General features: G+C 46.0%; 1 protein-coding gene across 1 annotated transcript in view; it reads right to left on the bottom strand.

Annotated features, from left to right (window-relative positions):
* LOC112234704 (TBC1 domain family member 9) overlaps positions 1–2,378 on the bottom strand; it is a 28,454-nt gene extending 26,076 nt beyond the window's left edge. The window contains 1 exon segment of the mRNA XM_042311971.1: positions 1,634–2,378. Coding sequence (XP_042167905.1) covers positions 1,634–1,754 — 121 coding nt within the window. The 5' untranslated portion in view covers positions 1,755–2,378.
* Positions 2,379–13,766: the final 11,388 nt, after the last annotated feature.

Here is a 13,766-nt window from a genome sequence, read left to right as displayed (position 1 = left end):
ATATATCCATACAGAGTCATATCTATGGCTCAGAGTCAAAGACTTGGACTGAATCTACTGTACCTTTAATGAACCTGACTGACTTTTCAACTGATCATGTTCTATCCTTTTTTTTAACAAGGTAGCATCATTCACATCATTCTCAGAGTTGCGATGAGTTCAACAGACAGACTGAATCCAGGTCAGCCTGATTGGGATGGCACCCTATGCCCTACATTAAGCACTACCTTTGACCAGAACCCCATGAGCCCTGGTCAAAAGTAGTGCACTACATAGGAAATAGTACACCATTTCAGATGCAGACAGTCGCCACCACCTACGGTCCTTAAAATGATTGCTCCTCCCTGATGTAGCAGTCCTCCTAGTGACTGTGGACTAATTTGGATGGAGTGAGTGAAGTCGAAGAGGAGGAGATGAGTAGAGAAAGGAGAGGGAGAGATGATTCAGCATGTACTACTCCTGCCGGGAAGAAAGAGTGTGCCTTTGCTCTGCGTGTCTCCTTGTGTATGGGTTGTCTCGGTGGCATTCAAAATTCAGTACGGGGAATGACACATCACCAGCCATTTTAACATTCCCTGGGCGTGCTGGGCTCTAATCAATCACAGGTTCATTTCCATTTATTGGAGCCTTTTAACGGTCCCAAGTGCTGGAATTTGTCTTCCCTGTCAGGGGAGATGTGTCCAGCCTTATGTTAGCTAGCTAGTAGCCTAATGAGATTACAATTGGAGTGAACTAAGCACAGTCAATGATTATCTATTTAACAAATCTATGCATTTCTTTCCTTGTTTTGTTAATGGTTGAAAAGGTATATAGAAGGCTTACTCTTTGCAACAATATTAATTACAATTTTCCAGGATCACCTAAAGTACAAGGCCTACATAAATAGCCCAGATCTTGGGATGCTGATCAATAGGGTACATTAGCTGCTGAATGCCCACTAGCTCCATTGTATGTAGTTCTATGGGAGGTGGTCCATAAGCGTACAACAATGGCCCTATGACTATTCTGAGCCTAAAACCTTATTCAGATAAAATCACACCTGCATTTGTCTAGTTATTGTAGCTCCTGAGTGGCACAGCGGCCTAAGGCACTGCATCTCAATGCTAGCAGCGTCACTACAGACCATGGTTCGATCCCGGGCTGTATCACAACCGGCTGTGATCGGGAGTCCCATAGGGCGGCGAGCAATTGGCCCAGCGTCATCCGTGTTATGGGAGGGTTTGGTCATCATTGTAAAATAAGAATTTGTTATTAACTGACATGCCTAGTTAAATAAATAAAATATAGTAGTAGGGGCTATTAGGGTCACGTGTCTATTCATTCATACAGGTCTACATCCCCTCATGCCATTGTCACCCGAGTGACCGGACCTCTATCCCTCACTACGCATGCAATCTTCTCTCCATCACTAAACATCTGTGAGGCATGAATAATCTCCCAAACCAAGCGAGAGACCCGGCCAGAGAAGAATAATTTGGCTTGGCACTGCTTGCATCACAGCTGTAATAGCGTTAAATAATCCTAGCCAAGTATATCTGAACTCGACGATAGAACATTCGTGGAGTTGAGCTATGCTTGGCTACAATAATCCATGATTTAGAGACCGAGAGAGAGACAGTTATATGCATCTCACCCGCTAGTCCTCCTCTGCCGTCCCCGTGGCCCTTGCGTTTCTGGAGGATGAAATACGGATTTGCTCGCTCGGTTATCCACAACGCACCCGCCTGCAACACCTCTTCAGGGTGCACCCACATCTTCGTCCAGCGGATTCTAAAAGCACATCAAATCCAGCTGATTCAGGCGGTGCCTGTCAAATGAACTGGAATGCTGGTTCGGTCAGTCCAGGGGCTGAGGCTCGATGCAGGTCCACCGAATAACACGTACAATTGGACAAGGACAACTTGGTTACAGTGTAGGTATAGAACTATGAGAGCATAAAGACCCTATTTATTCGCTAAAAACACGCTCTCCAAACTTCCATGCACGGCCGCGTGAGAGGTGATTGGATTCCAGCCGTGTACGCCAAATATGCAAAAAAAATGTGTGCAATACAATCAGTGGAACTAAATTACAAGGTGGCACAATAAAGCAGGTTTCGCATTAAAACAACCGAATATGACAGATTTCTGTAGGGATGGATCTGAGAGCGACACTTCGGTTCGGTCTTTGTTGTTTATTATCTGTGTTGTAACCGCTGTCAGGTGGATATCGCCGACGAGTCCTCGTTCATCGGTCGTCAGATATTTCAGAATGAGCGATGGTTGGACGCTAAATAATGTGCACACAAGCACGTTATATCCATTAGGCTATTTACAATGCCCACTATCCAACATATATGTATGCTGCCTGCCTCCACATCGAACAACAAAGTCATTTAATGCAACCCACTCTACTGCCGCTACTGCACAGCCCGTATCAACAACACGCGTCATAGAGTGGCCATCGTTATCAACTTTGTGGGAGGTTGTACAATTATAGCCTAGGCCCTATGTGGTAATAAAGTATGAATTCAAATGACTAAAGTTGTTCATCGATATGACTTATTACTGTTTACAAATACCAGGTGTCGAAGCTGTCTTCAGGAGCAAAGCTGTCACTGCCGGCTCTCTCTCTCTCTTGCATTTGTTGTTTTTGCCACCTGTTACCAATTAGTGAATCAATTGTAATGGTTTATATGGTTTCTTTCATCTGTACTTTTTTCTTTAATGCAAATATCATCAAAGCAATTTTATAAACAAATACAATTGCCATAATTTACACCTATGTCCAGTGGGTAGTCTATAGGGGTTTTACAATGACATGCCACACACATTTGGGATTTCTTAAAAACTTGAGAAGGGGGTGTTTAAGAATGAAAACGTTGAATTTGTAAATTCCCAGTTAGTCAGAGGGCTGAAAAGGTACACGAAAATCATATCCAGTTTCAAACATCAGTTCCTTCAACACCACACACCCACAAACCTGTCAGACATGAGTCAACAAATGCTTGTGTTTCAACAAACAAATATGTGGTAAATATGTGGGAGTTGATGGAGAGAGAAATGGTTTATATTCCACAACGTCTCTCTGCCTACAGTATGTGGTCCATGGTCTGCTAAAGGCCTGTACTTAACTGTGCTTGTTTATATATATATATATATATATATATATATATATATATAGATATATATATATATATATATATAGATATATATAGATATGTGTGTGTGTGTGTGTGTGTGTGTGTGTGTGGGTTTAGCTTTGCTGAACTGACTGCACTTTAAGGTTTCACAGCTTCCATCGACGCCAAGCGGGAGACCTTTGTCTGAGGTTGCTCGACTTTCTCTCGACAGACCACATTAAGTAAAGGGATTCGGAGCTGCAGAGACGACCGATGTCACTACACTTTCTGTTGTTGTCGGTTTAGACTGAGGCTGAAGGTAGGGGCAAGCAGATGTGCATAGTGCACTATTTGTTTTTACCCTCCACCTATTCACCAGTAACCACAGTGGGGCTATGTCAGGGGCTCCGTTCAGTCAGTGTTTGTGTACATAGTCTGGAGGAACAGTTTCATCCACAGAATTGGGGGATGGAAACTTGACATTTAGGACTAACAAACAAACCCACTGACATAATGCCGACTCAAAGGGACCCCCTAAATACGTGTAATTGAGTTCACAAGATCCAATTTCCAACTGAAGTTTACTCTGTTCTCTTTTCTTTCCTAAAGATACTCTTCCACTAGATCGAAAAGTCCCTCTTAGTTTCACCCTGTTTCATCTGCAAAACTTCTTGTGTTTTTAGCCTCAACTTTTATTCTGATATCGCTCCAAAGCACCTTAAATTTAGGACAGGATTCAAGTGAGGCTTACCTTTCTGCCATTTAGTGGGCAGAGGGGCAAATTCAATTATAATTGGATTAGGTTTATGTGTAGAGTTGATTAAATGTTATGCTGCACAAAAATAAATAACACATTTGTCTAAACTAATCCAACCAGTTAGTTAGATTTTTTCATCCCATTACTGAAATAGTTGTCAGTTTAAATGGCTTAGACTTCCATCTCCTACTGAGACAAGCTCCTGACAGAGATGGGTTTCTTCAATGTTTTTACTGTCAGGCAGACATCAGGGATTGAGGCTTAAGCTTCACTCTCAGTCCCAGTCGAGTTAAACCCTTCATGGTTGAGTTGATCGTGGAGAGCTGCTTTCTGCTTGGCAGTAGGGCCTTCCTCCCTGCCTTCTCTTACCATCACAGAACCAAAACAGAACTATCTGTTCCATAGCTTTGCATCTAACACATCCTCATATCCCCATTTTAGAAGCAGTCCTTCCCTTAAAAAAACAGAAGCAGAACTGAAACAAGGGTTCCCATTCTAAGGAAATGTTCCTTTTCCTCTCCTTGTTCTGTTGTGAGCTGCCAAAACCCGAAATCAAGACAGTGGTGCTACGTGTGAACACTCCTTGAAGGAGAAAACACCTAAAGTAAGGATTTCCTCAGTATATAACTGAATAAGGAAAGGAGGATACCTAGTCAGCTGCACAACTGAATGCATTCAACCCAAATGTGTCTTCTGCATTTTACCCAACCCCTCTGAATCAGAGAGGTGCAAGGAGCTGCCTTATCCATGTCATCGACGCAGTTGTTGTTTAACTGCCTTGCTCAAAGGGCAGAAGACCAGATTTTTCCATCTTGCCGACTGGGATTCCAAACCAGAGACCATTCAGTTACTGGCCCCACACTCTTAACTGCTGGGCTACCTGGGCACCCCAGAATAGCATAGTTAGGGGTATGTCATATTTAGGTTATTTCTAGGTGTAGGCAGTGGTGTAAAAATACAAATTCTTTAAAGTACTACTTAAGTAGGTTTTTGGGGTATCTGTACTTTACTTAACTATTTATATTTTTGACAACTTTCACTTTTACTTCACTACATTCCTACAGAAAATAATGTACTTTTTTTCTCTATTAATTTTCCCTGACACCCAAAAGTACTCTTTACATTTTGACCGCTTAGCAGAACAGAAAAATTGTCCAATTCACGCACTTATCAAGAGAACACATGGTCATCCGCCTCTGGCTATCATTACATTTTCAAAACAAGAAAATGGTGCCACCTGTTTTGCGTAATACAATGAATTTGAAACTATTTATACTTATACTTTGACTTTTGATGTTTAAGTATATTTGAGCAATTACATTTACTTTTGATACTTAAGTATATTCAGAACCAAATAGTTTTAGACTTTTACTCAAGTAGTTTTTTACTGGGTGACTTTCACTTTTAATTGAGGAACTTTCTATTAAGGTATCTATACTTTTACTTAAGTCTGACAAGTGCTACTTTTTCCACCACTGGTGTATGCTACACCTACATCAAAAAGGGCAGTTTATTTTTAGTCATTGACAGATTCGTTCCACATTCAAGGAATGAAGGGGGCTTTTGAGAAATGGAGAAGACCATATGCAGATCAAACGGGTGGAATAGTGAAGCCTTGAAGACAGAGGAGAACAGTCGGGCTGTTTGAAGATGATGTGTTATAGTTGTTTTCTGTATTATTAGCTATAACCAGTGGTGGAAAAGGTATCCAATTGTCATAATTCTGTAAAAGTAAAGATAGTGTAATAGAAAATTCCTAATTAAAATTCCTGGCCTTCTAGGCAGAGTTGCAAAGAAAAAGCCCTATCTCAGACTGGCCAATAAAAATAAAAGATTAAGATGGGCAAAAGAACACAGACCCCGGACAGAGGAACTCTGCCTAGAAGGCCATCCCGGGGTCACCTCTTCACTGTTGATATTGAGACTGGTGTTTTGCGGGTACTATTTAATGAAGTTGCCAGTTGAGGACTTGTGAGGCGTCTGTTTCTCAAACTAGACACTCTAATGTACTTGTTCTCTTGGTCAGTTGTGCACCGCCTCCCACCCAGGGAGACCCTGTCTTATCGCACCAGCGACTCCTGTGGCGGGTCGAGCGCAGTGCACGCTAACCAAGCTTGCCAGGTGCAAGGTGTTTCCTCCGACGCGCCTAAGAAGCAGGCGGCTGGTTGGGTTGTGTATCGGAGGACGCATGACTTTCGACCTTCATCTCTCCCAAGCCCATGGGAGTTGAAGCAATGAGACAAGATAGTAGCTACTAACAATTGGATACCACGAAATTGGGGGAGAAAAAAGGGGGTAAAATTAAAATAAAAAAATAAAAAAAGTATTCTGTGATGTATATAAAGTCTAATATTGGGATGCAAAATCAAAATGTAATACATCAACTCTATATCTGACATGGTAGAGGTGACTTTTTTTTAAGCCCATAACCATGTCTGTGAGGTATATACTTTGTTTCAATGTAGATTTGTTTAAGACTACCAATAATCATTGTAACCCTGATTTAGCCCACTACAGTATTAAACACTATTATTGCACATAGTGAGTCCATGTAACCTACTGTATTCTGTGACTTAAGCACATTCTTATTCCTGAACTTATTTAGGCTTACCATAAGAAAGGGGTTGAATACTAATTGACTCAAGACATTTCAGCTTTTCATATTTAATTGATTAGTAAAATATATATATATATATAATTCCACTTTGACATTACGGGGTTATTTTGTGTAGGTGCTGTAACCACCACAAAGTATCATGAGATGGCTCAAACAGAAACTGTGCTGTTGTTGATGTGTTCTGTGTCATTCTGTGTTCTGAGTCATTTCCTTAAAGTTCCCCCATGTCTCTGATACCAACATAATGAATGTCAGTGTCACGACTCCTACCGAAGGTGGCTCCCCTGCCTGTTCGGGCGGTGCTCAGTGGTCATCGTCGCCAGTCTACTAGCCGCCACTGATCCCTTTTTTCCTTTTCTGTTCGTTTGGTCTTATTAGTTGCACCTGTTCCTTATTGTGTTTCTTGATTTTTGTCTATTTGAGCCAGTTAGGCCCGCCTAGGTTTGTGCGGGATTGTTTTACTGTTAGTTGTGGATGTTCGATTGTATTTTATTTTTCTGGACATTTTGGGTCCTGTGTATTCGAACCCTCTGCTCTCTGCGCCTGACTCCAAACCCACTGTTCTTAAAGGACTCTGACAGAATCACGCACCGTTTAAATGGAGTCAGCAGGAGCAGCTGCACCTCCTCTCCCATCGATGGAGGAGCGAGTACTCCATCATACGTCCATTCTCCACCGGATCGGGCGGCAATGGACCAGATGATGGAGAGGATGGACCGATGGGAGAGGAGTGGCCTCCCTACCTCACCCCCAGCTCCGCTTCCGCCATGACCACCTACCCCTCCTCCAGCGTCCGGATCCGTGCCCTGCGTCTGGTGCTCCCCAGGGAGTACGATGGAACGGCGGCTGGTGCCAGGGGTTCTTACTACAGCTGGAGCTGTACCTGGCTACCGTTCATCCGACTCCCTCGGGGGAGGAGAGTGTGAGCGTCCTTGTCTCCTGTCTGATCGGTCGAACCCTGGAGTGGGCCAACGCAGTGTGGAATGGCCCAGACTCGGAGAGGGATCACTACCCAGAGTTCACCCGCCGGTTCCGGGCCGTGTTCGACCAACCACCAGAGGGCCGAGCGGAGGGTGAACAGCTGTTTCACCTGCGACAGGAGACGAGGAGCGTGCAGGACTTTGCACTAGAGTTCCGGACCTTGGCCACCGGGGCGGGGTGGAACGACAGGGCCTTGATGGACCACTATCGCTGTAGTCTCTGGGAGGACGTCCGCAGGGAGCTAGCTTGTCGGGACACCACCCTCTCCCTCGACGAACTGATTGACATGTCCAACCGACTGGACAACCTGCTGGCTGCCCGCGGGCGTCCAGAACGGGCCCTGTTGATTCCACCTCCAGGCCCTCCCGCTCCAATCCCCATGGAGTTAGGGGGGGGGGCCGCATCGAGCGGGACCAGAGGAGGAGGCTCCTTCTGCACCAGGTGTGGTCGGAGAGGACACAGTGCCGATCGGTGCTGGAGGAGCTCGTCTGAGAGTAGGGAAGTCAGGCAGAGCACTCCTCGTTCACCCAAGGTGAGTCAGCACCAGACTCACCCAGAGCTACCTGTTGGCCATATGTTCTTACTAATTTATTTTTCAGGTTTTTCTCCCTCTCTACAGCATAAGGCGCTAGTCGATTCAGGCGCAGCTTGGAACTTTATGGATCGTGGGCTAGTATTAAGGCTACGGATTCCCCTGGTGTCGTTAGACCAACCTTTCCCCGTGCACTCCTTAGATAGCCGACCATTAGGGTCAGGGCTGGTCAGGGAGGCCATGGTTCCACTGGACATGGTAAAGCAGGGGGAATCATAAGGAGCGGCTTAGTCTCTTCCTTATTGATTCACCCTCGTTTCCAGTGGTGCTGGGAATTCCCTGGCTGGCTAATCACAATCCGGAGATTTCATGGAGACAGGGGGGCTCTCCGAGGGTGGTCAGAGGAGTGTTCAGACAGGTGCATAGGAGTTTCCATCGGTGCGATGACGGTGGAGAGTCCAGACCAGGTTTCCACTGTGCGCATTCCCTCTGAATATGCCGATTTGGCTATCGCCTTCTGTAAGAAGAGGGCGACCCAATTACCACCTCATCGACGAGAGGATTGTGCGATAAACCTCCTGGTAAATGCTGCACTTCCCAAAAGTCACTTGTACCCGTTGTCCCAGGAGGAGACAGTGGCTATAGAGACATATGTCACTGAATCTCTGGGACAGGGGTACATTCAGCCCTCCACGTCACCCGTCACCTTGAGCTTCTTTTTTGTGAAGAAGGAGGGAGGTCTGCGTCCGTGCATTGATTATAGAGGTCTAAATTCCATCACAGTGGGGTTTTAGTTACCCACTACCTCTCATCGCCACGGCGGTGGAATCATTTTACGGCGGGCGTTTCTCCACAAAACTGGATCCGGTGCGTATCCGGGAGGGAGATGAGTGGAAGACCGTGTCTGGCCATTATGAGTACCTCGTCATGCCGTATGGGTTGAAGAATGCTCCAGCCGTTTTCCAATCTTTTGTAGACAAGATTCTCAGAGACCTGCACGGGCAGGGAGTGGTAGTGTACATTGATGACATACTGATCTATTCTGCCACACCCGCCGCACACGTGTCTCTGGTGCGCAAGGTACTTGGGCGACTGCTGGAGCATGACCTGTACGTCAAGGCTGAGAAATGTGTGTTCTCCAAACAAGCCGTTTCCTTCCTGGGTTATCGCATTTCCACCTCTGGGGTGGTGATGGAGTGTGACCGTGTTACAGCTGTGCGTAATTGGCCGACTCCGACCACGGTAAAGGAGGTGCAGCGGTTTTGAGGGTTTGCCCATTACTACTGGAGTTTTATCAGGGGTTTTGGTCAGGTGGCTGAAGGGGGGGCGCTTGCGCTGGTCAGCTGAGGCGGGCAGAGCTTTCAGTCGCCTGAAGGAGCTGTTCACCAACGCTCCCGTGCTGGCTCATCCGGACCCCTCTGTGGTATTCATAGTGGAGGTGGACCCGTCCGAGGCTGGGGGTGGGAGCCGTGCTATCATAGCGCTAGGGTAAGCCACCAAAGCTCCACCTCTGCGCTTTCTTTCCGAAGAAGCTCGGTCCGGCGGAGCGGAACTATGATGTGGGGGGACCAGGAGTTGTTAGCTGTAGTCAAGGCTCTGAAGGTGTGGAGACATTGGCTTGAGGGGGCTAAGCATCATTTCCTCATCTGGACTGACCATTGTAATGTGGGCAGCGAGGAGATTGAATCCGCGTCAGGTGGGCCATGTTCTTTACTCGTTTTCGTTTTACGATTTCATATCGGCCAGGCTCCCAAAATACGAAGGCCGACGCGCTGTCCCACCTCTATGACACCGATGAGTGGTCCATCGAGCTGATCCCATCCTCCCAGCTTCATGTCTGATAGCACCGGTGGTATGGGAGGTGGACGCGGAGATCGAGCGGGCGTTACGCCCTCAGTGTCCAGCAGGTGTTCAGTACGTGCCGCTTGGTGTCCGTGATAAGTTGATTCGATGGGCCCATACACTACCCTCTTCGGGTCATCCTGGGATCGAGAGGACAGTGCGGAGTCATAGGGGGAGGTACTGGTGAACCACGTTGGTAAAGGACGTGAGGTTTTATAGTCTCCTCCTGCTCGTGTGCGCCAGAGCAAGGCCTCGACACCTGCCTAGGGAGGGAAGTTACAGCCTCCCATTCCACAATGGCCGTGGTCGCACTTGTCGTGTGGACTTTCTCACCGACTCCCGTCTCAGGGAAACACCACGATCCTGCTCGTTGTGGATCGGTTTTCTGTCCTGCCGCCTCATTGCCCGGTCTCCCTATGGGCCCTACAGACTGCGGAGGCTCTGTTTACCCATGTCTTCCGGGCACTCACGGTGCCTGAGGACATTGTTTCTGGATCTGGGTCCTCAGTTCACGTCCAGAGTTTGGAGGGCGTCAAGGAACGGCATGGGTCTCGGGTCAGCCTGACCTCTGCCCACCCCGAGAGTAATGGACAGGCGGGAGAGAGTAAAACCAGATGTGGATAGGTTTCGCGGTCGTATTGCCGGACGGGCTGGTGAGTGGGCGAGGTACGTCCCATGGGCAGATCTAGCCAGAACTCCTCCGCCACTCCTCTACTAACATGTCTCCGTTCCAGTGCGTGTTGGGCTACCAGCCGGTCCTGGCTCCATGGCATCAGAGCCAGACCGAAGCCCGTGTGGAGGAATGGGTGCAGCGCCGAGGGACACCTGAGAGCCGTCCAGGAATCATTAAAATAGGCTAGTGGACGGAAGAAGAGGAGCGCTGACCAGCTAACCGCAGTGAGGCCCCCCGTGTTCACACCGGGAACCGGGTCTGGCTCGAGCCCTCTGCCTGCCTCCTGCCGGAAGCTGGGGCCGCAGTGTGTTGGGACATCCTGAGGAGGATAAACGAGGTGTGTTATAGGTTACAGCCACTTAGTGATACAACCCTCATTTAATGTGTCTCTCCTCAGGACGGTGGTGGCTGGTCCCCGAGGAAGGTGAGGCCGGAGGTGCCCACTTCACCGCTCGACCTCGGACGCTTCCAGTGCCTTGACCCTCTGCCGGTGGTGGAGCTCGGGGGCCGTGCATCGGGAAGCTGGGGCCGTTCCGGCGGTGCTCGGTGGGACACCAAAAGTCCTGGTTTGTGCGAGGAGTTGTATTGTAAACGATTTTTTGGGTCCTGTTATAGGTTATGTGCAGCGTGACTGTCTAAAATATACATTCATTCGATCGTATTAACCTCATTTAATGTGTCTCTCAGGACGCAGGGTGGCTGGCGACCTTTTGCCACATTTCAGGCTTCAAACATAAAGATATAAAACTGTATTTTTTTTGTGAAGAATCAACAACAAGTGGGACACAATCATGAAGTGGAACGACATTTATTGGATATTTCAAACTTTTTTAACAAATCAAAAACTGAAAAATTGGGCGTGCAAAATTATTCAGCCCCCTTAAGTTAATACTTTGTAGCGCCACCTTTTGCTGCGATTACAGCTGTAAGTCGCTTGGGGTATGTCTCTATCAGTTTTGCACATCGAGAGACTGACATTTTTTCCCATTCCTCCTTGCAAAACAGCTCGAGCTCAGTGAGGTTGGATGGAGAGCATTTGTGAACAGCAGTTTTCAGTTCTTTCCACAGATTCTCGATTGGATTCAGGTCTGGACTTTGACTTGGCCATTCTAACACCTGGATATGTTTATTTTTGAACCATTCCATTGTAGATTTTGCTTTATGTTTTGGATCATTGTCTTGTTGGAAGACAAATCTCCGTCCCAGTCTCAGGTCTTTTGCAGACTCCATCAGGTTTTCTTCCAGAATGGTCCTGTATTTGGCTCCATCCATCTTCCCATCAATTTTAACCATCTTCCCTGTCCCTGCTGAAGAAAAGCAGGCCCAAACCATGATGCTGCCACCACCATGTTTGACAGTGGGGATGGTGTGTTCAGGGTGATGAGCTGTGTTGCTTTTACGCCAAACATAACGTTTTGCATTGTTGCCAAAAAAGTTCAATTTTGGTTTCATCTGACCAGAGCACCTTCTTCCACATGTTTGGTGTGTCTCCCAGGTGGCTTGTGGCAAACTTTAAACGACACTTTTTATGGATATCTTTAAGAAATGGCTTTCTTCTTGCCACTCTTCCATAAAGGCCAGATTTGTGCAATATACGACTGATTGTTGTCCTATGGACAGAGTCTCCCACCTCAGCTGTAGATCTCTGCAGTTCATCCAGAGTGATCATGGGCCTCTTGGCTGCATCTCTGATCAGTCTTCTCCTTGTATGAGCTGAAAGTTTAGAGGGACGGCCAGGTCTTGGTAGATTTGCAGTGGTCTGATACTCCTTCCATTTCAATATTATCGCTTGCACAGTGCTCCTTGGGATGTTTAAAGCTTGGGAAATCTTTTTGTATCCAAATCCGGCTTTAAACTTCTTCACAACAGTATCTCGGACCTGCCTGGTGTGTTCCTTGTTCTTCATGATGCTCTCTGCGCTTTTAACGGACCTCTGAGACTATCACAGTGCAGGTGCATTTATACGGAGACTTGATTACACACAGGTGGATTGTATTTATCATCATTAGTCATTTAGGTCAACATTGGATCATTCAGAGATCCTCACTGAACTTCTGGAGAGAGTTTGCTGCACTGAAAGTAAAGGGGCTGAATAATTTTGCACGCCCAATTTTTTCAGTTTTTGATTTGTTAAAACAGTTTGAAATATCCAATAAATGTCGTTCCACTTCATGATTGTGTCCCACTTGTTGTTGATTCTTCACAAAAAAGGACTCTGACAGTCAGCTAGCTGTCAGCTACTGCAAGAGATACATATTTCACAATATGTTTACTATTACCAAGGCACCTGACCACTGACTGAGGGCCAAATTCATACGGTCTTGTACAAATACTGCACTGTGGGTTTGATCGAATTGAATCCCAAAAGGATTACGTCAATAGTTTTACGTCTTGGCAAATCCAGATCAAATGGAATAGATTTGATCATTTCATATGTGTTGGCAATGACATAAAATACTTTAGGTTTCCTACTTCAAAACGGTAAGGAAAGTGATTAAATGGAGACATGGCCTAGTTATTTCCAGTGAAATCTCCCTTCCCAAGGCTGTGCTGTGGAAATGCAACGACCTGTCACCTTATTACTGTACAAAAATACTCTCTAGAGGAAATATACCATCTCATCTGACCTCATGTAGGTTTACTGTATCTATCTCCATCTGTCCATATGAACACAATGGTGTGTGTGTAGGCTACTGTACTAAACAACAGTCTGTCATTCTCAGATCCTCCTGGTATCCAGCCTCGTCCAGAAACGTGTTCACGAAATATGTGGTCAATCAGATGTTTCGAAGCACATGTTGTTTTATGGCTACATTTCTCCATGGTTCCGTTTGTTACGAGTCTTGTGTTCAAATCTAACTTCATATTGAAACGTGTTCACACATCAATAGTGGCAAACTATGTGGTAGATCAGATGTAATCTAGACTTCCTTTCATTGGAAATGATCTTGAACCTTCAGAAAAAGAATGGTGTATTAATCAGGGTTTCATTCACAGTGTGTTTTATGGCTACATATCCTGATGGTCACTAGTACGTTTGTTACAGTGTGTTCATTAATCTAGACTTCATTTCATTGAAGAACTAATGTGAAACTATTATTAGACTGCATTAATCTAGACTTCCTTTCATTGGAAAGAATGTGATTAATTGGGACGTATATAGGGCCTATGACGCACTCATTCTGTATTCTCTCTTCCAAAGGCTAGCATGATGATGGACATGTAGTAGGATACAGTGCTCTCTTGAGGTCAACTTGAAGAACT

This window comes from Oncorhynchus tshawytscha, linkage group LG34 (assembly GCF_018296145.1).
Source record: "Oncorhynchus tshawytscha isolate Ot180627B linkage group LG34, Otsh_v2.0, whole genome shotgun sequence".
In the NCBI taxonomy this organism is placed as follows: Eukaryota; Metazoa; Chordata; class Actinopteri; order Salmoniformes; family Salmonidae; genus Oncorhynchus; species Oncorhynchus tshawytscha.
This window is presented reverse-complemented; position numbering and strand designations above follow the sequence as displayed.